Below are 27,527 nucleotides of genomic sequence, written 5' to 3'. Positions count from 1 at the left end.
TTAGTTCAGAAATCGGTCCTAGTGCAGATCATTAAAAAGTACTTACTCAAATGAGACATACGACTACACTGGCCACTGATTCATTAAGAACCCGTTTGAAAGATTAATTTGTTCAGCACTTGGACTACACTGGCCATGTTGTAAGTTTAAGGTTCCGATTCCTCAAAAAGAACCAGTTCAAAAGAGCCATTTGTCCAGGAATTGGTTCTAAAGCAGATCAATAAAAAGTAGTAGCTCAAAACATCTACTAAAAGGAACCAGTTTGAAAGATTAATTTGTTTGGGAATTGGACTGCAATGGTCGGGTTTTTAGGTTTTTGATTCCTCAAAAAGAACTACTTCAAAAAAGCCAGTCATCCAGGAATCTGTTCTAATGCAGATCAATAAAAAGAACCAGTTAAAAAAAAAATAATATATATATATATATATATATATATATATATATATATATATATATATATATATATATATATATATATATATATATATATATATATTATAATAATAGTTTAAAAAGAGAGTTATACATTTGGGAATCGGACTACTCTGGCCATGCTGTATGTTTTTGGTTCACTAAAAGGAACCAACTCCAAAACTTCTTTTGTTCAGGAACTGGACTGCTCTGGTTGTGATGTAAGTTTCTGATTCATCAAAAAAAAACAGTTCAAAAGAGCCATTCGTCCAGGCATAATTTCAAATGTAGATCACAAACCAGAACTAGCTCAAAAGAGTCATTGGTTTGGGAATCACGCTACATTGGCCACATTGTATGTTTTTGATTCACTAAAAAAGTACCAGTCTGAAAGATTCATTAGTTCAGGAATCAGACTCCAGTAGTCGAGCTGTAGATTTTTTGACTGATCAAAAAGAGAACCATTTGTCCAGGAATTGATTCTAATGTTGACTAAATGATTGAACTTTAGTAGTGTGTATGGAAAGGAGCAGCGTTTTGGCCGTTATCTCCTTAAGTTTATTTGGGACTAAAACGTTCATAAAACCTCTCAGCTTAAGGGTTATACTCCAACTAATTACATCAACTTTAACATTGCACAATATATTTATTTACCCAGAACCAGTGAGGACTGGCATTTCTGCTTATGAACACCTGCTGAAATTGAGTACATTGGGTTCTTGCACCAAGGTGTGTGCTTCCATTGTGCAATTTTCAGAGTTTTTTTTTTTGTTGGTGTTCCTATCTGTTAGTTTTGTTTTGTTACATACCTTGCTGCTGTTGGCTCTATGTTCATCCTGGCAGCCATTTCGAGTTGCCTCATCTGCTATCGGGTTGTCGACGGCATCTACGGAGATGCAACACACAGGCTGTGGAGGGAAAGAGACAATCAACAAAAAGAAATAGGATAGTTCACTTAAAAATGAACTGAAAAAAGGTTTGAAATGAAATGAGGGTGAGTCAGTAATGACAGATTTATTAGAACTGTTCATTTAATATCATTTGTGTATTTAAAACTTGTGTGTTCTGTGCGTGTTGAGGGACGTACCTTGCTGTGTGAGAGAGGTTCTGTGAGGGCGCTGTACGTGAGATCTGGAGTGTGCGTGTTTGAAGATGGACTTAATATTTCTCCATAGTCCCGGCCCAAACTGAGCTGGAAACAGCCACACTGTGAGCCCATCTTCCGGCCCGAGATCAGATACGTCTTCAAACCTACAAACAAAAGAAAAATGCATTGAAATCACCTCATGTCAATTTCCTCTACATATTTCCCAACAGTCCTTAGAACGTTTTTCACAAATCTATAAGCAGATTTGTTATTCCTTACAATCTTACAGGATGTCATCACGATATTCAACTACTGAATCGGTTCATAAAAAACATCTAGCTTTAGGCTACAGGAGTAATGATTTATTGCTGTAAAATCAACTGTGATTAGATCATATACTTTCAGCAAATCTACTTTTCCTATGAGGGCAAACAAGGTCTGATCCCCGCTGATACTAAGCAGACACACATCAAGCGCTTGAAAGCACCTGAGCACGTTTGTTTCAGCACTGGTGTTTACATTAAACAACACTAAGCACGAGGATGAGCGCTTCTGTTGTACCAACACTCACACACACTTTAGTGTCCGGAGGAGAAGCTCTTTTGCACCAATACAGGCAAAAGCAAACAGAAAGTGATTACAGCAGGGCAGTATCAGCCTGTTCAAACAGAAGGCTTACAAGCTAACCGTGTTACACTCATATATAATCTCCTAAAACACACACAGGCTAAGTGTCAGCGCTAACACTGCCGCAGGGAAATGTCTGTACATATTTGAGCATAAACTACATTGTATAGCCTCCAGGCACATTTTCTCAAAGCCTCAGACGAGTTGCTCAAGCAGCTTCTGTGAGACAAGAAAGACACGTCTGAGAATAAACAGGTCCGTCCTCTCGACTATAACTTACCCGAGTTGTGAGCGTCCAGCCTAACAAACATCATAAAGATCCGCTCTTCTGTTTCTCATACACATCAACACAGTAGCACAACCATGCAATATTCTACACGATTATGTGATACGTTCATGGAATTGTGATAACCATTATCGTGCACTTGAAAGGCAAGTCAAATGTTGCCAGCCAAAAAAAGTATTTTTTAAACATTTACATTAACAGCAATAATTAAAAAAATAACGATAATATAAACTTTACATTTAATATAATTATTTTATTTAAAACTCATAGATGTCAGTCAGTGACAGAGTGCGAGTATATTCGACTAAAATAATTCTGTATTTTCAGCTTCAGAATCATGAATATTCTTATTCTGGTGTCTCTATTGTCCTGTGCATTGGGTTTCCAGCACCAAGTCCAAGCCTATTCATTTACACACAATGTAATATACATTTTTGCATTTTAACAGTAGAACAGTAAATGTTTTGTTAACCTTTTATCATATGTCTTGGAGTATCGCAATAATATCGTATTGTGAGTTCAGTATCGTGAGATGTATCGAATCGTGACATGAGAGACATTGTTACATCCCTAGTAAATTATTATTATTAGTCTAATTTTCTATTTTATTTCAATGTTGGCTTGGATTCATAAAATTTTTTTTTTTTTATTAAAAAATAATAATACATTTTACATTTTATTAATTTAGTTTTATTAAACTTTTTTTTATTAACCATGTAATACACAGTCATTTTTTTAATAAGTAATTTTAAAATATTGTGACACGATATATTGTTACACCCCTATCAGCCACCAACATGGACCTGTCCCGCTAAAGATTTATTTGATAATTTAATGCAGCGACACCTGCTATTCTACAGTACCCACTGATAGCTGGCTGCTTTAAAACACTCCTGTGAGAGTGTTTGTGTAAGTGTTCTGTGAAGTGCAAAAATGTATTTATACAACGTGTTTTTGCAGCGTTGAGCTTCGTAGCCAATCACAGACATATCTGTTGAGCACGTGAACGCAATGGCCAATCAGATGCGTTTAAGTTGGTCAGAATCCGCTCAAAACGGCAGAGTATTCGTTCAGTGCAGGTTCTGCACGCTTGCGATTCCTTTCATTAGAAATAACTAAGTATAAACACAATGTCAATAAGGGATTCACTGTACACAGCTTCATCGATTATAACGTTTTCGCAAGAGTGCAGCTGTGTACCTCGTGATGAACTGAAGTAATTGATAGGCAGCTTAAGTGAATATAATGCTCGCTTACTTTATATAATGCTGAATGAACACCTGATGATTGCGGATTAAATCGGTTGAAAAAGAAAACATTTTCTATATAATGTGTTACTTCGTTGTTTATTTGTATTACTAACTTTTTTTTTTAAATCAGCCAGGTCACTTGACTTTTTACATTTAAATTGACAGATTTTTAAATATAGTTCTAAGCACCTTGTTCTATGATCCTGCAGTGATTCTTTTTTTATTTAAAGAATAAATAGGATAAGTTAATATTGCAAACGGTTTCACTTTGCATTTATTTTGGATTTATTCTCATGGGTCGGGCACTTTGTACTGTGGATGACACTGTTTGTCTGCCACCACTGAAGACCATTTTTGACCCAGGAAAAACCCTGTAAGATGCAACTTTAGGATATGGCAAGTTGTCCCTTCTCAAAAGTATGTACTTTTCCATCACGAGCACATAGCACAAGTATGCAAACTGATATACAGCCACTGTTTCAATGCTCAGCTACAACGAGCCACAAACACAGGCCCACTTCCAAACAAGCTTGGTGCCAAAGTACATACAGATCTGTACACATAAAATTGACAGTTGTTCAAACACAATGGGGCCGCAGAGGCCACATCAATGAGCCATTCACGGACATCAAGCCCCTTTTAGCCTCTTTGTGCTGGAGACACAGATTGATGCAGACCCGAGCCACAATTCAGAACAGAGCTAATGAGCTTGTGGGTCAGAACCTGTCTGAGCTGGATGGCCATATGGGCCCGTTCCTCCCAAGAGATCTGGACTCAAGGAAGTCATAAATAGTCCTTTGACCTCTCAAACATGGGAACTGAAAGCAGGCTGGGATCAGGGGATATTCTTGCAGTACACACAACCCCGGAGGCACTGCCTTCTTCCAGGGAACTGCCATGAAATAATTCAACATGGCTGGGAATCCCAGCCTGTGATTAAACCACGAGGTTCCCCGGACTAGAATTTCCATTGAATCACATTAGCATATGCACCCACAGATATACCGACACATGCAAACATCCATCTATAGTTCATTGGTAACAGTGCAGGAACAAAGTGGCACCTTCCTGTCATGGCTGCCCCTTGATGATAGTATCCCCATTATATTTTGCCAACTGTATTTGTGGCACATGCATTTAAGTGCTTGTTGCTTTATTTACAGTATGCCTGGTTAGGACACACTGAGCTTTGATTTTTTTTTAGAAGTCATTTACAGATAGAAATCAGAAAGATACAGTAGCACAAACAGCATATTTAGTAAGAAAGACGGTGACTGACTTACAACTGACAAACATTAGTGGGATTCAGTGGGGGAAAAAGCAAGCAGAACTAAAAGCAGGTGCTTCGCCTCAGAGTTGCAATATGCCATTTCCTCTCTAGCAGTATCTAATGCTTCAGGCATTTACAAGAGAAACTGTTTATTATAGGTGCAGTTGGGAACCTTATAAAGTAGCATCACAACTGACATTGGTATCATAAGAAAACACAAGAAAATGCACGTTATACCAAGCAGAAAGGACGCACTGAGTCCTCGCATGACTCAAAAGGATAAATGAAAGCATTTTTTCATTAGTAGTCGTGCACTGCAGCAAACGATGAACAACAACAGGATAAAGATAAAATAAGATTTTAAATATTAATATAAAAGATCTGATAAAAAGCAGGTCACAGCTCATTTATCTGTTGGTGGTCATTGATCAGAGGAGGATGGACCATCTGCATGTAAGAGAGATGGAGCGAATTATCTCCTGATGGACTTTATTGATTGCCATTAACCGAGTGAAGAATCCACCCAGCATGCCTCAGCAAAGTTCTGCTTGGGATTTTGCAACTAAAACAAAAAGATGTAAAAGGGCTGCACAATAATGACAATACCTGTTCATTTTTAATGTTATATTTATCGGCCGATAAGACAATTATGCCGATATATTAAAGCAGATAAATAATGGATTATTTCCTTCAGCTGAGACACTTCAGATGCGCACTGTTCACCATGATGGTTTGAATTGCTTGAAATATGATTGGAATCACTTCGAAAAGGAAAACACTTAAGTGCAACATGTGCAGTGCAAGTCTGTCATATAAGCTACATAAAATTATAATGAGAACACCAGTGTAAAAGAATGTTGTGAATTCTTTGTTCACCCCCGTTTTAACGTGTTGTTACGGGAAGAGCCCATCCACACCTACACGACTAGCACAGTCAAGTTTGCTGGTGCATTTACAGCCTATTAACTGTGCAATTGTAAATTGTAATATTGTTTAGTCTTGACCCTCCTGGAAGGCACAGGTGAGTATTCTTAAAACTAGTATAGATGGCCAATCAAAAAGCAAAGACCTAGACACCAAGAAGGAACCATCTGAGACCTGGGGGAATAAAAGAGTTCATCATCACATCTGTTCTAGCTAGGCTAGGCCTACATGAGGTGCCTCTTGTGGATCAAACTTATTGGATATTGCAACCCAAACCTGGTCACCCCCTGAAGCAGGGGTTTAAAACTCTGCTCCTGCAAGGCCACTACGCTGCGGAGTTTAGCTTGAACCCCAATTAAACACAGCCAGATGATCAAAGTATTAAGGATTACAGGCAGGTGTGTTGGCACAGGGTGGAACTAAAATCTGTAGGACAGCAACCCTTCAAGAACAGGGTTTACCACAGGGGTAGAAGACCCTGCTCCCGTAGGGCTACCAATACTGCAGAGTTGAGCACCAATCTATATCAAGCAAAGCTGAACCAGCTAATAAAGATGTTCAGGGATTACTTAAAAAAGATAACAGGCAGGTGTGTTGGAGTATAGCTGGATATCTCCAAAAGCAGGGTTGGCTTCCCTTGGTTTACCATGAAAAAGTGAAGTACTTACTTCAGTGGCCCCAACTTCCTGTTCCTAAAGACTTCCCAACATTACGCATTTTGGATGTCACCTAAGGTTGGGTACCGAACTCGGTACTTTTAACGGCACCGGCAGAATTACGTCGGTACTACAGAGTACCGATTTACATTAAATCAATCGGTGGCAAATTTCGGTACCTGAGAACACATCTGGGCTGGGCGCGAGAGCAAGACTACTTAAATACGAATTCTGCATGTTCTGCGTGTCTCTGTGTGAATGAGTGTCATTTACCACACACACTGAAGCACGCATGACGCTCACAGTGTTTTTCAGCCTCTGCAGTCTCACTATACGAGAACATGAATGCATTTCCAGAGCCGCTCTGAGAGTCACTGAAGTTCATCAGCATTTTACAGTTTAATTTAAGAAAAACTATCATTATATGATATATCAACACACGGAAACTCAAAGGTCTTCACCACAACCTGTCAAAATAAAAGTTCGGTTTAACTTGATAATATATTACTGTTGTACAGTAGAATTTAGATATCTCAATTTAATAATAATACTAACACTAATAATAATAAATTATCAAAAATGTATTTTAAGGAATAATCTCACTTTTTCCTCTATGTTGTCAGATGTGACGCATGTTTGAAAAAAAAAGTTTAATTTCATATAAAATATCAATTAAATGAATGTTTTATGTCTTCATTTGATTACAAGAAAATTCACAACACAGAATTTGTGAAAAAAAAAAATATTTTATAGAATTTTATTTGTTTATTATTATTATTAAAATGGTTGTTTTTATTAATATTCAAGCATTACAGACAATGGCAGACAGCGACCAAGGCAGCTCTGACAATGTCAATAACACTTCTACAAATGACTTTGTTTCTTTACAGTTATTGAGGTAAACATGCCTAAATTACCGAAAAAAGGTCCCATTGGGTACCGGCGCCGAATCTCAAGTACCGGTTAAAATGTGAACGGTACCCAACGCTAATGTCGCCCTAATCTGACATGTCAATTTCCGGTCTAGAGCCTCTACTAATGAACTAATGGTTGAGTCAGCTGTATTCGATTATGGAGGCATCCAAAGCAATGCTCTGTTTTTGGAGCCTCCAGGAACAAGTAAGGAAGCACTGATTTAATAACTGTTAAAATTATCAAAAACATGGACATGTAAATATAAATGATGATGTTTTAGATGTTCATCTAAGTGGACTTCAGGGGAAGATGAAAAAAAAATATATATATTTGAACACCACCATTTAACTCTGAAAAAATCTTAACACATCAGTTTCATGTTTCACTGCAAGTGCACTTTTCTGACTTCTAAGCTGATTCAATCACTCTTTCACCATCACACTCTCTCTATTTTTGGCGTGTTTTTCTGTGTAAAGAAAACCAAAGATAAGCCTAGTCTTGTCAGGGCAGGATGCCCACGGTAGGTCAGGTGAAAGAGAGATTGAGAGACTGCCTCTTCACATGGACTGACTGTGACATTCCTCATGAGCATCCAAAGTCTCAAGAGTCAGTCCCTTCATATTACTCCATTCATTGCAGAAGTGAAGGAATGAAGGAAGAACAGGAACCCTCCAGAAAATTAAACTTACCAGGTCAAAGTAAACAACTGTCCAATCAGTTCAGTCTCTAGGATACTTTGGTACCTAGTTATGACTGAGGATCCTCCTTCATGCAAGTGTACGGGATTTCGTGGCAAGTCAGATTGCCTAAAAGTTTAATACGTTAGGAGTCATGGATTTGCTCCAATCCCGAAGCTTTAAGTAGAAGCAATAGTTTGCCCTAGGAAGCACCCTTTGAAATGTCACCGATTATTGTGCGGTTTTCCTACAATACTTCAGAGCATCTTAATAGTGAGATCTGTATTGTTAACAGATCGCAGCAAGCTTGCCCTGCATTCACTTCCTGTCACATGACCTTTGACCCGAGCAACTGTGGTCTTTGCCCTGCTGGGTCACGTGCCCTGCAACTCCAGAGATTAATGCATCTAGTGCATTGGTTTATCCCAAAACACATCTTTTGGCTGACAAAAGGATCCAGTGGAAATGTAACAAGCCAATTAGCGTGATGCAAGGACGACCTGTCCCTAAATCTCAAAGTGTCTCTTCCTCTGAAAGATGGCAGTAACTTACTCCCACTCACTCTCTCTCTCTCTTCCTCTCCTGGCTAACCACAACTTTCCACTTGCTCTGGAAACCTTTGTAGTGCAGACAAAAACAGAGGGAAGGGTAGCAAAGATGAAAAAAACAATGCCAAGAGGTGATAAAGAGATAAAATTGAACAGACTAAGTCAGTGTGTGAAGCATTAAATTAATTTTAAGAATTTTTTTTGGGGGTGCAATCAGTTGAGGTTCATCTTGCAAGACCTGGTCACGTCACATTTTAAGCTGAATGGAAAGATGTTTGTTGGCTCTAGGCCAGATGTTTTCACACCGCTTCCTGTTTGCTCATCTTTGGTTTTCTCTTTATGAATGTGTCTTATTCTTTTCCACTCGTCCAATAGCCTCGTTTGTTCTTCTTTCTGACTTCCTGTCTCCAGCTCTCTTTTCACATGTGCGTCTTCCGTGAACTGTGTCCTTGCTGTTCTGCTGATAATTTTGTTTCCATTTCTCTTGCTTTCTCAGAGATGGGCGGGGAATGAAGAGATGAGTAGAAGAGGACAGAGAGAAAAAGAGTGTGTCCTGTGTGGTTTCAGATGACACCATATTAGGATACAGTGATGAGCCCAAGGATACGCACAACTCCCTCCAATTTAAAGCATTATGTGAATGAGAAAAATTGTTTTGTATTATCACAGAAATGACAAAAGACAAAAATGAACAAGTACGGTGAATTTAAAGCATTAATTTAGTGTGATTAATCACACAAAAAACGGGTATGTAAATTATGTGATGGAATTTACGGAATTATTATTATTAAAGCGGTGGAATACTAATCGTTTTTACTTGCATCGTGATGCTGAGGTGAACGTTTCTGCATCAATGTATAAAAAATTAAATTAAATTAAGAGGCCTATCATATAGGGCTGCTTAATTATGGCAAAAATCATAAACATGATTATTTCAGTCAAACATTGAAATCATGATTATTTAACACGATTATTGGTGGGCGATATGATAAAAGTCTTAATTCATGATAGGAGTCATTTTAGATAGTGAAATTTCACAATTATCAATACTTTATCAAAAACTAATCCTAGGTTAACTAATGTAGCCAAGTGAAAGGTCCTCAAAACAATTACAGAAGATAAGGAAGCAATCAGCAATACAATAAGAAATAGGAAACTATTTGCAACCAAAGCCGACAAATAAATACAACAGAACAAAAATACAAATGAAATAAAGAGTGTTAAATTTTTCAGAAAGATAAGTAATAGCCTACAACAGAAATTGAATAAATCACATGTAAAATAACACAGCATAGTCTTCCCTGTATACATTAGATATAGACTAATCTACGGAGTCATGGTGAAGAAAAAAATATGAGATGGAAGGAAAAGCATTGACATACATTTCCTCCCATCTCATATTTTTTTCCATCACCACGTCCGGCTCCGTACTAATCCTTATTAAAGCCACAAAAGCTATTCACTCACGAGCAGTGAGTAATTTTATCTTGGTCTTTCGTTGATTAACATTAACATTAACAACACAGTCACTTTAAAGGAGCCGTATGTAAGATTATGGCCAAAACTGGTACTGCAATCACTTTCAAATTACTGTAGAGCGGTGTATCCCTTTGATAACCGTTGCGCAGTTATACTACGTGAAAAAACTCGAGGCCCAGAGAGAAGGAAATGAATAGTGGAATCAAGTCTTTATTTTTACATTTTTTTGTGCACAAAAAGTATTCTCGTCACTTTATAAACTTAAGATTGAGCCACTGTAGTCGCTTGGACCATATTAACGATGTCTTTAATGCATTTTCTGGGCCAGCAAGTTATAATGTCTTAGAAGCCTATGGAGGAGTGAGCCAGCTCTCAGATTTAATCAATCTTAATTTGTGTTCAGAAGATGAACGAAGGTCTTACGGGGTTGGAACAACATGAGGGTGAGTAATTACTGACAGAATTTTCATTTTTGGGTGAACTATCCCTTTAAGCATGTCCCGCAGTTTAGCAAAAGTAGACTGCATTTTACAACACTCACTCAGCTGATTCGGATCATCGGATGTTAAGTTTGGCTTAGGGAGGAAAGAAAGCACACCACTGTGAAGGAAAGGATGGTGCGCTGGGAGGAATGCGACACGGCACTATAATAATTTTGCCTCGGTTTTCTTGTTCTCATAATTGTTGGAATGCTACGCATTCTCTTCGGACGCAAAGCACTCGCGTCTGTTGTTTGCAGATAATGTACCGGACTTCTTGAACGCATATATTTGGGAAAATTCCGCTTTTTATAGAAGAGAACATGCATAAATGAGAAAAAGTGAGAGATGTGCATGATGTTAAAATTAGTTAAGTGCAATAAGCCACAAAAAAGATCTCAAATTGTTAATCGCACTGACTGACAACACTGCATATGTTGTGTCTGACAATAAATGTCTAATAAAAATATTTTTTTCTTTTGTAGGTATACATTTTTTATGGGGTCAAATGTTTGCAGGGATCTCCTACTCTCTTCCCTCCATTCCAAACTCGGTTGTTGCTTACAACACTTAAATGAGGCCAGGGAATGCAAAGGGAGTCTCTCTCTCTCTTCTCCATCTCTCTCCATCACACTCTCCATTTCTCTCTGGTCTTGAGCACACAGGATGACGCACAGGGTGAGTGAGCTGCGTCATACTGACACACATGGACCTCCAGCAATTTCCCTCAGTCAAACAGTGACCAAGATGGATGAGATGCACACTTTTCTCTTAGTTTCTCTCCCTCGGACAAGCACACAACGGTATAACGGATTGCTGAATCATTGATACATTAAACCATATCCTGTCCCAAGAGCACATTATAATCTGATGGCATGATTGAGCATTCTGCCTGTGTCTCTTATTTCTCTCACACATTCTGCCTGTGTCTCACTCTCACACTGATACATACTGATAAAGAAGACACTAAGACTAGAGTTGGAACTGCAGAACTGATGATTCAACACCTATGATTCACAAAACTTCTACACATCTCTCACCCCTTGTATGTTCGCCGATTAAATATTTAGGCAAATTTGAATACGCTTCTCGAGATGCCAATACGAGTTCAGTACTCTCCGCTCCGTTTAACACGTTTTATTTACATGTGTAGATCCTAGGACTGGGCTGGACATATTGATTCCCTGGTTTTAATTTGAATGAACCGATATAGGTACGAAATTACAAGACCAATCTATAAAGGCAAGTTTACTCAACAACGATGTACTAAAAACGGAAGTTTTTCCTTTGCGTTTTTTGCATACAGACGACAACGTTGTTAGATCTACAAAAGCGAAGAAAAAAAAGCTGTATTATTCATGCCAGGCCAGTAGATGGCGATGTCACTTTGTAAAAAAAACACTACAAGCATATAGACTGAACATGTAATATGCATGTGCATGATGACACCATTTTCACAAATTTGCGTTTTTGTAGTTTACACAGAGACAATAAGGGTATTTTCAAAAACATGCACTTTAAAATCTATTTTCAATAGTCTTTTTTAGGCCCCCCAAACGCTGTTGTCGTGTAAACGAATGGCCAGAACACATAAAAAGTTATCCATTTTAGTTAAAAACAGTGTCGTGTAAAACGGCCACTTAGTCTACGCTGTTTTCAGTTGATGCGTGAATAAAACTCACTCAACTAAACAGCATAATATTACAGCATTAGTCGAGAGACTTTTTTGACCTTGACAAAAATTTACAATATACCTACAATAATACTTCCAAATGAATTAGTATCAAATAGAGATCCGAATCAAAACGAATGGAGAGCAAAATCGTGAAACACCAACATCTAGCCCTAGTAGGTTCATTTAGCAGAATCCCAAAAATTCACACAGAATCTGGATTACACGCAAATAAAAACTTACATTTAATTTAATAGCATCATAAAAATCATTATTACTTCACCTAAAAAAGGTGAGTTTTATTATTTGCACGCTGACTGAGACTTGCAGCTTACTGTGTGTGCTTAGATGCGTGCGCACACAAAACTTCTCTTTTGAGTCTTTGTGCGCTTGAATGCTTAAATTGGCAAGTCTTGAAGGCCCAATCAGGACAGTGACAGTCCCTTAAACTGTCTGGAACATCTTTCACTCTGAAGGGCGCACCTGTATCCGAATGAATAAAAGGGTCCCCCGCTGTAACATCGTGCCAGGTAAATAAGAGGATAACATCCAGTGGAGAAGACTAGTAATAAGATTAACGTCTATTAGATATTATGTCCAATGTTTGCAGAAATAAATACGATTTTTTTTTTTTCAATTTGTGTCTTGAGAGTCGATATCGAATCGTCCACATTTTAAAGTCCCCCTGTAGTCAATCACTTTTTCCCTTAAAACTCATCTCTGATCACCAAAATGACATATTTAAATGTTTTTTTCCTTGAAAAAAAAAAAATCATGCCTTAAAATAGCTTGAATGTGATTACACCTTTGCCTCATTTAGTATACGCGGTTCTACGATCGGTCAACGAGCGACGTCTCGTGGTTCCATCACAGAAAGCCACAAAATCACTTTCCAGAACATTCTCATTCACAGTTCCATGCTGGTGGAACGCTCTCCCCACCCTCATCCGGAATGCAGAATCCCTGACAACATTCAAAAGACAGCTGAAGACCAATCTCTTCCGTGAGCACTTAACCTTATAAATAAAAAAAATAATAAAAAATTCTTTCCCTTTGAAACATCACTTATCAGGCTTATGCTACTCTGAATAATACCTGAACTTTGTATTTTGAGCACTTCTTGCGTTGTTGTTGCTTTTGCCTCTTTATGATGACTCGCTGAATTTAGTCCTAATTTGTAAGTCGCTTTGGATAAAGGCGTCTGCTAAATGACTAAATGTAAATGTAAATGTATGAATATGCAAATTAGCCCCGCCTCCACACACTCACACCAGCTCAGAGATCCACTAGTTGACTAGCCTAGAAATCTAGACGCACCCTAGCAGCAGCAAAATTTATTTTGGACTTGGAGGACTTGGAGTTAAGCTTTCCTTTGAGAAAAGAACAAAGAACGGCACTTAAGTCATTCTTAAAACAGGAAGATGTGTTCGTAGTTTTGCCGGCCAGATACGGCAAAAGTTTAATCTATCATCAACTAGCTCCGCTGGTGGGAAAACGCTCTGGTTGGTTGTAGCGCTGTCCTATTGCATGCAGAGCGAATTTGAAAGACAGCCGTTTATCCCGCCCCTCGGATTGAGCCCTGACAATGGTGAGTTGCCAGACCTAACATCTTGATGTAGGTCTGACTTGCCAGGCTACTCGTTGACGATTACACGTTGTTGATCTGATTGGTTACAAGATAGTTTGTGACCTCAGAGACACCAGCGATTTCAAACCGCATTTTTGAGACCGCCTTTGGTTCACTCCAGTTTTAAGGAGAAAATACTCAGCAATGGAGTTGACTAATGAATTTGCACATAGTTTGTCTTAAAGCATATTAAAAACACCACATAGACATATAAACAACATTAAAAACTTGATTTTCACTACAGGGGGGATTAAAATAAATAAATAAAAATTAAATGAAAGAAAAAAAAATTGCCCAGCAACATCAACTGCATCATTGCTTTTAAAAATCTACACACACACACACACAGCTTCATGTCACCACTGGGAATCTGACACACCAGATCTGAAGCGACAGACGACAGTCCTGTCTATGTGGGCAGGTGTGTTGACGTACGAACACGCAATGCATGTCATGCAACTTGAAGGTCACAGTGCATGTGTGTGGTTGAGCCTGTAGTCTGAGTCAACCTTTTGTAGTAGAAAGTGTAATGAACATATTACACACATGTAGGTATTTATATATTATCATCTATAAAAAAATAAAAAAACATACCTCTAACATAGGCATAAAAAAACCTCTCACAGCGCATGCTCTGTAATGCACACTTTCACACGCACACACACAACATGACTCTGACCTCTGGCTACAGGAAGGTGTCTTATCAAAGTAATTCCCTGACCTGTTCACAAGCAACGCCAAGGCCGAAGCCTGGCAAACACACAAAACCAACCAGCTGTGTCAACACACACGCACAGTGGTGTGGTGATGTAAAAGCTGAGTGTTAAGAGAAAGAGAGAAAGGGAAAGGAAAAAACTAAAACCTGTGGAGCTTAAATATGCCAACAGTTTCAGAGCGCGAGTTAGGGAACATGCCACGGCATGTTTCTCCAGAAAAAGGGGAAGATTTTTTAGATTAGTCAAGAACAGGTCATGACATCACCTGGCAAGACTGTTACTCTACATCGTAGTCAAGAGCTTGCCGCTCAAGGCAGAGAGGAATCTGAAAACATGATAAAAATATTTACGCCCATTTTAGACAAACTGTGTTTTAGGTGAATACTCTCAAAGCCAATACTCTCCAAGTCTCCAATACTCTCATTTTGACATTTTTGCGTGTATTTGACCGTTTAGATGTTCACGCAAAGCCTAAAGTATAATTTGTTTGTCTAGTTGCAGTCTGTTTTGGACTAGTTTAAACCTGATGATCAGGTTTAAATTAGTCCAAAACAGACTGCAACTAGACAAGCAAATTATACTTCAGGCTTTGCGTGAACAAACCGGAGAAACACTGTGCGCAGCGATACACTCAGAGGGCTTGGATTTACAGTAGTAACTAACTGCACCCATAGACTGTAAAAAATATGGACAAAGCGTCTGTGACGTCACCCATAGACTTCTAAAGAACGGTTTTGAGGCCGTTTATGGGGGGTATGGGCGGCGCCATATTTCAATACAAATGTTCAGAAAGGATAACTTACAGGTATGATGTGTTGTGTCAAATCATGGCCGAGACGTCAAATTTCAGGAATTCCACTCGGCGCAGCCTATGCTCGTTGTCAGCTGTCAATCAAGCTGTCAATCGCGCCCTTATTTGTCATACATTTTATATCTAAATACGATCTAAACTAACGAGTTAGAAAAAAATTCACCCCCCTCACAGTTGTCAGGCACTCGGAACCTATCGAAAAATACAATAAAAGTCCATGGGACCAACCTGTAAAAACATGAATTTATGCTGTGAAAACTGACATTTTAACATGGGGGTCTATGGACATTTGCTCCCTTTTGGGACCTGCCCCTAGCGGATTTTCGATGTATTGCAGTTTTTCGCACTTCCGGGTAGGCTTCATTTTTCAGATTAGAATGTTGCCGCTTGACGGATGCAGAAATGAGGGAATTTTTTTATATTATTAATTTATACGTTTTAAAGGTATTAAAGGAGTAACATAACATAATTACAATATTTTTTATTAAGCTGACGCATTTGTGCATTTGTATTTAATACTAAATGTATTTAGGCTTCTGTTTTTCATACAAATACCATAGAAACTATATAGCTACATTTTACCATGGTAGTGAGGTGCTTTACGCATGGTTATCATGATCTAAATGTATGATGCTACAGATGACCAATGGTTAATTTTAATAAAAGTAGAGTCCCAAACAGTCGGAAAATGTACATTTTATCCTATTTAGGTTGTTACAATTGTATATGTAAATTGTATATGTTACTGTTTTTGTTAATGAACATAAATCATTCCAACTCAAGCTACTCCTATACTGTCAAATCAAGTTATTGTCAAATGTGCATTTCTAAGAGACAAAATGTGTAATATTAATAGTGCAGCCAGCCCTGCAAACTGAGCTGAAGATGTACATCAAAGTCAGGCAACATGATTTGAAACAATATCACCCGTTAGCAGTGTTGGGGAGTAACTAGTTACATGTAACGGCGTTACGTAATTTAATTACAAAATAAATGTAACAGTAATTCGTTACAGTTACTGACAAAAAAATGTAATTAAATTACAGTTACTTATGAAAATGTTAAAGATTACAAATGGGGTTACATCTAAAAATGTTCTTTAAAAATCTGGGATATGTTGAATAATATTAATCTGTTGCTTTGCCTGTTTTTGATATGCACGATGACTTCTGCTAAAGCCATTTATTAAAGCGGTGCTATTTTGATGCTTTTGATTGGTTCATCGGTTTGAATTTGCGGCGCACCACGTCTGCCGTTAATCCTCTTTGCCGCTAGGCTACTACAACCAGTCTGAAAGCTGCCACCATGGCGAATGATAAAAATGCATTTCATTGCTGGAAATTTAAAAATAATTTCACCCTGAAATCCGAGAGGGGGCCCAAATATAACAGTTCAGTGCAAAATTTGTTTGCCAGCTGTTAAAATACTTTCGACATCAAAAGCTTCAATGTCGAACCTGAGGAAGCATCTGCAGGTATGTAACCTAGCCTTTCTTTATTTTATTGTGAGTGTACAGAAATAAAAACAGACCCTTTCACTTCGAATGATATAGGCCTATTAGTCGTTTCTGTATGATAAAAAGTGACGGACGGAGTAGTTTTAAGTCGATTTACTGTAGGTGCTATGTGAAAAAAAATCACCAAAACGCACCCTCGCGTTCATCGTCCCCTTTGTGTATTCGAGACCAATATTAAAAACATTCATAACAAATTAGCTAGCCTGCTAGCTGCCTTTACCAGACACACTTGTTTTTATGAACCCTTTCACAAAAAAAAAATACATAGCTTGCATTTTTTTTCCTTGAATGAGGTTGGTAATGTCAAATCTAATATAACTTAGTTTTTTTTTGGCATTGTAGCATACGTTATGACTCACAAAGTTATCGGTCACACCTGCTTGGTATAAATGCTTGAAAATGATTTAGTTGAAAATATCCATTAGAAACTTAAAAGTAATCAAAAAGTAATCAGATGTAATTAGTTACTTTACTTTTATAAAGTAATTGAAAAGGTACACTACTTATTACATTTTAAATAGGGTAATTTGTAATCTGTAATCTATTACATTTCCAAAGTAACCTCCCCAACACTGCCCGTTAGAACATGCAGAAACTAAGAAATTAATTTTTCTATTAAGATATTTAATGAAAAAAAGACTGGAAACGTGTAAAGAACGTCACAAAACCTCAGATGTGTGAGATGTTCACCTGTTTGGCAAGTGTTTGTCATGTTCTGATAATAAAGAATAGTTTAAAAGCACAATTAACGCTCTGGTTTCTACAACTTTCACTCAGGAGAAAAAATCTGCCGTTAAACTTGAATGAAATAAAGATTTGACATTTATCGTAATAATTATTGATATCGAATGATATTACATTTTTTTTATTGAGATCATTTTTTGGGCCATAACGCCAAGCTCTACTAATACATAATTCAGTGTGAAGTAAAAAAAAAAAAAAAAAAAAAGGTTTCCACTTTCCAGACATCAAATTGAGAATCCATTCGCCGAATTAAACATGCAACGTAATGAGGTCATGAGTTTAGAGTCGGAGCCATAGCTGTGTGGGCTGGGCAGTGCATAAATGGTGCGATTGCGCTTTAGTCACGGCTCAAGGTATGCTGGGTAAACCCAGCCCGATCTGCCGATTTGATTCCGCTCTGCAGCTCAGGCTGGAAACATGTACATTTTTCTATCCTGCTTCCGTTACAAATCTGTGGAGACCAATCACAAACTGGTTTATCCACCTGGCGCTATTGGCGGGTTTAACACAATGATGACAGAGAAACAAAGTACGTCACCCGGATCGTTGTTCTGATTGGTTGAAGGACTCTTGTGCAGTAGAAAACACAGACCAGACTCCCCAGACTAAAGTTCAATCTTAAAAGATTGAGCTTGGTCTGGTGATAGCCACACTAGGCTCAAGGTCCTTTCACAGTCCAATTGCCTTTTCTCTTCTCCCACGATACCCAGCCTGTCTAATTAGGTGAAAAAGCCCCAAAACATGCTTTAAAAAAAATGGTGTGCAGAATATAGAAAGCTAGTTTTCCATTCCAAACATTTCCTATATATAGAACAAACTCATTTTGGGCTAGATGAACCAGCAGTTTACTTGCTCGCTTCTTCAGGGACTTCCAATTCACGTCAAAAATGTATTTTACATCACATAAACCAAGATAATGGATGTCTAAAGAAAGAAAAAGCCTCACAGCTGTGTGTATTTGTACCCGCATACACTCGTCTTGTGGCTGAAGTTCCTCGACAGACTGGACAAACCTGTCCAGCTTGACCAGACTCGTGACCTTGGAGTGAGAGAACGATATGAGAAAGAGAGGAATGAGGATAGACCACATATATAGACTCTCCTTGTGTGTTCAATAGACAAGACTCCTGCTCAAACTCTGTGCCCTTCATGTATATACTGAGAGTATATGTATATGACACAAAAATATGACTGTTTACGCACGTCTATACGACATATGGAGGAAGGGAATTTCTTTCCCAAATAAAGAGCTCGTCTATATCTCCTGGCACGAGTGTGTCCATGTGTGTGAACAGGGTTGGGCTCCTTATCTGCAAGAACACACTCCGATCTGCTCCAACTAAACAACTTGCTTTGGGTCTATGGCTGGCTCACATAGCTTAAAATGCAACATTGGCATTTCAAGATGTGTGTCCATTTTAATATTTTAAATTTGTTTATTTAGATTCTTTTTTAATCAGAGAAACCAAGTAAAATACTGTAAATTATCTAGACATACTAAAGGAACACTAAATGCACCAATATAAACAGCAACATTTAGTTACATAAATATGACTAAATCAGATTTTTGAATAGAGATGTTGCAATGGAAACGGACTCAAATTAATCAATCTTACAGAGTCTGTGACCAGTTTCACTACAAAGTTTAATCTATGAACCCTATAATTTCTATGGCCTCTAAATGATTAACATGATAAAAAACCTGATGTACATAACCTACTACGTGCCGTAGTCGTCTGTTTGATAGTTTATACTTTTTTAGCAAGTAAAAGGCTATTTTAGTATAATTTTTGTATAAAAAAGGCTTTTAGTATAATTGTAAAAACGTCCCCTTCAGGTCGTGGTACCGGTGTCTTTTTGCTGTGAAATCTTTACTGATTTTTATAAAGTAAACGCAAGAATAACTTATATTGTAATTAATATTTCAAAAGGAAAACTTACTGGACTCAAGCAATTTTACTTGATTACCCATACACACACACATAATATATATATATATATATATATATATATATATATATATATATATATATATATATATACACACACACACACACACAATAAACAAGTTAATAGTCTTTAAATTAATGGCCAAATGAAAATAACTGTGATATTCACAAGGTTTCATTTAATATAAGCGCCAAAAATCGCCAAACCAGGCTGAATCAGCATCCTCAAAATGCTTATTACACTTACTCTGGATCTGTTGACCAGGTCTGGATCGCGGCCCCACAAGGCCCCTGGAGCCATTTTTGGCCAGTCATCCTCTGGCCGCCACCACGGGACAATTTGGTAGGCTAACAATAGACTAGCATTAACATTTTTTTAAATAAATAAATAACATAGTAGTCTGTGGTCCCAGTGGTCACTGGTCAGTGTGTGATCAGGGGCCAGAGGACTGCAAAAATGAAACAGGCAGGAGGAAATAAACACATATAATTGGTTTCTAATTAGACTCCATGTGCTGCAGTGATAATTCACAGGTCTGTTTGTTTCACAGTGTGGGAGCACAGCGGTGGAACGGATTATAGCCAAATTGAGCACATGCAAATATGAAAGTACGGTCTGCACACAAACCTGTCAAACATGTACACAAATCCAAACATACACTACAGTTCAAAAGTTTGGGGTCAGTAATATATATATATAAATTTTTTTTTTTATAATAATAGTGTTTCGCAGCAACAAAACGACAAAGTTATTCGTTTGCGATGACATTTGCCAAGCATGAAAGTACAATGGTGGTAATAATAAAAATATTGGTAATTATTCATTTAATTTTATAAAACTGATAGTTCCAGTCCTTGATTCTGATTGGTTGAGCCGCGTTCTAAGTCGTTGTAAAGTACTCAACAAACGCGCAACGGTTGTTTGTGATTCTTTGTTGCTTAGCAACCTCTTTTGAACTACATTGCTTGGCGGAGGAATAAATGTGTTATAACGTTATTTTTTTTGTTGCTGGTGTTTATTTTATGAATAAAATAAATATTAAAATAAATATTTTTATGGAGTAACTGTTTTAGAAAAGCAATAAGCCCCTTGAAGCCGTGTTTTCGCTCCGCGTCGTGCCTAACAACGACCCTTAGCTGTTCTAAATCCACTGTAAAACACGGCTTCACAGGGCTTATTGCTTAAGTAACTATTATTGGTGTAATGGCCATCTTAACCCCAGAATGAACCATTATAAATACAGTTTTACAGCTTGTGTCCAGTCTGAAAGCAGAACACACAAGGTGTACAGCAGGGTCAGACCGCAGCCAGGTAACGTCCAGGGAAAACACTGCAAATAGAATCGCTTGCTGCGAGACAGACAGTGACACATCCCTCACACAGCTGGGTTACTAGCGTGTGCCATTGTTCGCACCCACCCACCCACTGGAATCAGACGGTCACATGGGGTGACATGACTGGCACCAAGGCAGAGGGCCATTTGCGAGACCACCCGGTCCACAAACGTCAGCTTCACTTCCTTCTTACAGAGGGAGTACAGAACTTTCTAGTCACCTTTGAGCTTGAGATGAGTTCAACAAGTGTGCTAATTGTTCAATGACTTTTAGGAACCAAGACCCCCCAATTACCAATGTGTAATGAACCTTGTCATCAACAAGGAGCGAATCTAAAGATGCTGGTGAAATACAGGAGCGGTTTTCTAAACCATAAGGATTGGGTTTACAGAGTTGGTATACTGTCATGATTCAAGAGAATGTCTGAAGGGTGTCGCTGATAAAGAGGGAGGAGATCCCGAAAGGTTCAGTTAGGGAACAAAAATAAGGGTTCATATTAAGGACACGGGTAGGGAGAGAGGCCGAGAGAAGGACCAGAGTAAAGAAAAAAAATAGAGACCTCTGCTTGTATCTGTCACGATGACTTTAAATCAACAGCTCTGCTGGATACAGGCATTCATACAGACATTGATGTTATTGAGAAAGCAGAACCGTGAATGCAACCGTGACTGTTACAAAGGGAGGCCACAATGAAAAGAGCTACAACAGCGATACAATAGAGCTACAGATGAACAACGAGCCAACAATTAAGATACAAAAGAGATTATATGAGGGCGCAATAAAAGTGAAAAATATCTGCAGCCAAGATTAGCTTTTTGCCACACCTGGCTGTGGCGAGTTAATGAAAAACAAAAGAAGGAATATTAACTACTGTAATTTTAATTATTTTTACATTTAATTTTTATAAAAAGTACTTTTTATTTATTATTATATATTTTTTTCTTCTTACAATTTAATATTGTAGTAATTATTACCAAGCAACTGATTTTAATTATGCTCCAAATGCTGATTTGTTTTTAGCATCTGGCACTAGGTGAGTTAATTTTGGACTGTGATTGGAGCCCTTTATACAGGGTCCTGAGAGGACACAGCTACAGACTGCAGAACAAGTCTAAGACAATAATCGTTTTCCACAGTTTCACTTCAGTTAAGTAACTAAAGAGATTAAATGAGGGTGCAATAAAACTAGAGAAGAGTTGCAGCCCTTTGTACAGAGTCCTGAGAGGACATGACTACAGGGTGCACAATAAAAGATGATCATCTTTATCTTCACCATCAAAGCAAAGCTGAGAAACAGCAGTCAATAAATAAATAAAAAGTAGGGAACGACACAAATATAAAACAGCTTGACAAAATACAATGAGTGCTTAAGTGCCATAGATTGTAGTGCAAATCTGAGACTCAAAATGAAATCTAAACCTGAAAAACGAAATAGATTTAGGATTTAGAAGAAGAAAAAATTCAAGAAATATTTGGGATATTTAAGTAAAGGTGGATATGTTTTTGTTTTGAACTGAAGCACAAGATGCTCATTGGATCATTCTCAAATCACACTGGATAACACTATCATCAGGTTTTGCACAATCTTGTGGAGCTCATGAAGCTGTAGTGCTGCTGTCATTAAAGCAATCAGGGACAAACTAAATACGAAGACATTCTGAAATTCATGTTCATTCTCAATTAAATTTTACACTCAAAGAAAATGCAAATCAGAAGTATTTTGCACCCCAGTGTATGCATTAAAAAAATAAAAACTTCTTGATATAATTATTCCTGAGTCTTTACCTTTCAGCTGATCAGCAACACTGTGCCCGGCACGTTCCATCACTCGTCCATCCTCCCTCTCGTAACAGTCATCCAGAAAACTTGCTGTGACCTCCGACAAGTGCACCTTTCCCGCAACGCCCAGCTGTTCCATAAGATTGGCCAGGTTGACGTCGTTGGACCAGACGTCAAACTTAAAGCGCTTCATTCCCAGAATGCCACAGAGCACGGTGCCGGTGTGAACGCCAACACGCATGTCCACGGTCTCTGACGTCTCCTGGCAGAACTGCTCGATGGCCTGGATCATCCCAAGCCCCATTTCCACACAGCAGTATGCGTGTTCGGGGAGAGGCTCAGGGCAGCCCGCCACACAATAGTAGCAATCTCCTAGAGTGCTGATCTTCTCGCAGCGGGTCAACTCACAAAGACGGTCGAAGCGGCCGAAGAGGTCGTTCAGCAGTCCTACCAGTGCATGGGCGGACTTGTTGGCACTCATTTTGGTGAATCCCACAATGTCAGCGAAGAGGATGCTGACTGGCTCCATGCGCTTCATGTTGAAGGGCCTGAAAATTATTTGTCCACGAGGAATAGAATTCTTCTTACGTTTGTTGTTTTTGGGGCTGGACGAGGTCGCGGCGGCGGCAGTGCCGACGGCGCACGTACCTGCGCTGTATCGTTTCCCTGAGCTCTCGCTCTCCTCGTCTCCCTGTTTCATCAGCTCGTCCGCCACCAGCCGCGGCATCACAGAATGGATCATCCGCTCCTTCAGCGCCTTCTCAACCTCCAGATCCTTCCCGTGCATGATCGCCTGACCCACCTTGAGAAAGGTACTCCGAGAGCGCACTTCGGACATGATGAATATGTGGATGCCAATGACGTGTGCGCACAGGTGCAGCAGAACTTTACCTGGGCCGAGCCAGCTTGGAGTACGCCAGTCTGACCTTTCTGACCCTACATAACTACCATCCAACTGAGCAAGGTGCAGCCAACCTAAAGCCTCATAGAGGACAGAATACAGCAGGCCTAGAAGCACCGACGAATACAGTGGCAAATGCAACACACTGTACAGCAAAAGCAGCACCTCCATACAGAGTGAAAATGTCCCAACTGGTGATATACAAGGAGCAGGTAGTAGTGAATGATTGCTTGCTTTCTGGCCATCAAAAAGAGCAAAGAAAGCTGTTTGCGTCTGGGGCGCCAGGGTGATGCCAAACATGATCACTGTTAGGAAGAAGGAGGCATGGTTGTAGAATCGTGCATACAGTCTTGAGAAGGTAAACCAGAGGAGGAGAAGGCAAAGCACAAGAAACCCTGCCGTGGGGACCAGGAAGTTTGTTGGGTCACACCTGTTGCTATTGATCCCAAAGTAAATCCCCCACAGCAGCGCAGCGGTGGCCAGGTAAAACAGGATGTAGCGGAATCTTCTCTGCATCTGCGGGAAGCAACGTTCCCTGCATGCCTCCTCTAGTATGGAGGAGTCAAACTTGGGGTCCCAGCACTGCGCGGCAGACCTCTCGAACAGCTGCGGGACTCTCCTCGGCCTGCTCAGATGAGTCCTCATAGCCCTGGGAACACCCAACTCCCCTGAGCTGCAGCTTGACGAGATGCTGTATTTGCAGGGTTTGGAGGAGCCCATGTCGACAGGGTCAACCTCTTGGTCTGGATCCACCTGTTGATCCCGGCTGTCGGTTATCTGCACAGTAACAGCTCCCCCTTCACTATCACACCTAACTTCGGTCTCGTGTAGCGGCTGGTGCTGCTCTGGCAATGCCATGGCAATGAGACAACAATTGACTTTTAATTATCACATATCACCTACTGCTGACAGTACAGAAGAAGTGGCATTTTACACGAAAAACACTGTTCTGTTTTTGAAAAGAGTCCAGCCAGAACGAAATTGCAAGTGCATTCACTATGGAGATGGACCGTCTTGGACTCTTGAGCAGTTCCTTATCCGATTACGTCAGCACTCGAATTCCATTATATTCTATGGCTCAGGGGCGCGTGAACGCGCATGTGTGCACTTTTGCTCCGAGAGACTGACGCACTGTCATCTGCTCAGCCTCCTTTTTTGAGCACATCGTTTTAAATTTGCATTCAATACAACAAGAGCAAGTAAGTATGGCTCAAAATATAGGAGGTTGGTTCACATAGGGTGTCCTGAAACGGTTTTTAAATTAGTTTTTTTAATCCAGTCAACGCTGTCCCTCAAACACCCTCTCCAATGCTCGACGATGTTTGAATTTACTTTCCATTTCCAAATGACACGCAAAGATAATGCAAATTTGTATTTCATATTTCCAAATGCCAGATTTCACACATTTCTTGTACTCGGTTTCGGTCAAATGTCAGTTAACTTTACAAGTCAGCAAATTCAAAACTTAACGGTTGCTATTTGTCGAAAGAGTATTACTATTAGCTGTTAAAAGGCGCCCATTTCTCTGAGAAAACTTTTTTTAAATGCACCGCTTTTACCTTTTTAGTGTCAAAAATCACAGAAAATGTATTCAAAAATATCTAACAACGCACTCCCTTATGTTCTGACATCACGTAGAAGCAAGAATCGTCCAATATATCCCGTAAACGGAGGAGGGAAAAATCGCCTGATAAGACATTAAAGCTGCGCGTCTTTTCCCGTCAAAACTCGGTGCATATCCCGTTACTGCCCCACTTCTGCCCCTGTCGAGGGTCAGAAGACGGCCTATCCCCATGGAGGAGCCCCGTCCTTTCCTGAACACACACTCCGGATGTCAACCGTGAATATTCCAGCTTTCAAAGCGCATTAAAATGCTTCCAAACTCAAGCTGACGTCGTGACAATTCCAAATGGCATCAGCCGTTCGCGCTAGGGGCCAACGCGGCTGTGCAAATCTGCCAACTCCAGAAGACGAATAACACTTATGATTTCAACTTCCAAGAAGAAGAAAATACTGATGGCATCGAGGCACTCTGACAAGTCAAAGTGGGCTGAAGTTAAGTTTATCCTCGTTTGTGTGTAATCCGTTTTAACCAGTTACTTGGAGGTAATCTCAAATAGTTTCAATGCAAAGTGTTCAAAATAAAGACTAAAGTTTTGTTTTTTTTTGTTTTCCCCCCCAGGCCTCAAGTCGTTTGATCGGGCTGGCAGTTCAACACTCAACGGAGTTCAGATGAAGAATGAGATCTCACACTCCATCGCTCAAAATCCCACGCCAATGCTCCAACATTATCCGCCTCTTTAATCCCCACTTTGTCTGTTTAACATTCCTCCAAAACTCAGTTCAAGTCCGCTTTTTTCGTAGACAAGCTCATGCCAGGCGAGCGCACCGCAGCTGTGTCGCGTTGCGTCCTCTTCCGTTCGCTCTCGGTTCTCCTCCCTGTCTGTCTGCACGAGCCTGTTGAGGGTAACGGTTGGTGTCGTGAGAGCCGAACGGCTTCAGGTAGGAGTTGAACACCGCTGGTTGGCGCTTACCCGGGCGCTGCGTTCACCAGCAACACCACCATGTTCTGAGCACACTCGGAAAAGATGGTTGTGGGCGTGCCGTGGGGTGGACAACTTAACTACAGTGTTGAAATGTTGAAATACAGGGGAGGGGGCAAGTTACAGGGGAGCGCGCACGCTGGGCTCTTTAACGGCGGCGCGCACGCACGAGAACTCTTCATACTCAAGTTCTGAAGTTCTCTGGGAACTGGGCAGGGAGCTCATGTGATGTCATAAAAAGAACAGGTACGTTGAGTAGAATCATGACACTATCTATTGAACCTGAATTTAACCTGTTCCTTGAGTAATTGATAATTGTCACTATGGTAATAAATAAGTTAGTATGAGTAAAGTATGGAGTCAAAACCATGACACATAGATTTGCAAAATAATAAAGTATTGTAAAAGAAAAAAAGTTTTGCAAAACAAAAATAAAGTGTTGAGCAAAAAAAAAGAAAAAAGTATATACTTTATTTTTCTTTTGCAATTCTTTATTTTTGTTTGCAAAACTTTTTTCTTTTACAATACTTTATTCTTTTGCAAATCAATAAGTACATTGTAAAAAGTGATAAGTTGTCTTAACTTTAAAAAAGCGAGGAAACCCATTGCCTTAAAATTAAGTAATAAACTTTTTGCGTAATTGAAAACATTAAGTTATGTGAACTTGACAATTCCACATAACTTAATTTTTTCAATTATGCATTAATTACTTGGTCATTTCAAGGCAACGGGTTTACTCACTTTATTTAAGTTAAGTCAACTGATCTCTTTTTCCAGTGCATGTAATTATTATTTTTATTTTATTCTTATCAGAAAATGGCGTCAAAACTGATGAAAGCTTTTTTATGGGGACCTCAAATGTAAAGGTATTCGAGGCGGAAAAATACAGTAAAATAAATTATCCTGGTTCCCCCAGTTATAAAAACCTGGAAATATGTGGGCATAAAAAAAACAGACCTAGAAAAGGAATGTTAATGTTCCAAACTATCTAACTATCAAAATATTTTACTTAAGTGTAAATTGTCAAATTATATTTAAAAAATAATTATCCAGTAATTACGAAACACACCGGTGAAGTCATGAAAAAGTTGTCTGTCCAAAAAACTTTTTTCTTCAGGGTTATTCTTAATCTATTGTATGTTTAATCCACTTTACTTAAAAACAATAGAAGTACAGTATGAATGGTATTTTCCCATTGAGTGTGTGTCTGTATGTTCCAGCATCATCTAGGAACATACCTGAGATTCTGGGTGTGTTTTGACCTTTGATCTATCAGATAAGTAACATCCAAGTGATAATCGTCCCGCACTTCCTGTGTCAGACAT

The 27,527-nt window shown here is 39.1% G+C and overlaps 1 protein-coding gene across 1 annotated transcript in view; it reads right to left on the bottom strand.

Moving 5' to 3' along the window:
• The window catches only part of LOC309475492 (adenylate cyclase 9), a 39,211-nt gene extending 12,957 nt beyond the window's left edge, over window positions 1–26,254 (bottom strand). Inside the window, exons 1-3 of the mRNA XM_082138287.1 lie at window positions 22,765–26,254; window positions 1,499–1,662; window positions 1,221–1,319 (exon numbers count right to left, since the gene is read on the bottom strand). Coding sequence (XP_081994413.1) covers window positions 1,221–1,319; window positions 1,499–1,662; window positions 22,765–24,517 — 2,016 coding nt within the window. The 5' untranslated portion in view covers window positions 24,518–26,254. The remainder of the gene's footprint in view (window positions 1–1,220; window positions 1,320–1,498; window positions 1,663–22,764) is intronic.
• Window positions 26,255–27,527: the final 1,273 nt, after the last annotated feature.

This window comes from Leuciscus leuciscus (genome assembly GCF_965113295.1).
Source record: "Leuciscus leuciscus genome assembly, chromosome: 15".
NCBI lineage: Eukaryota > Metazoa > Chordata > Actinopteri > Cypriniformes > Leuciscidae > Leuciscus > Leuciscus leuciscus.
This window is presented reverse-complemented; position numbering and strand designations above follow the sequence as displayed.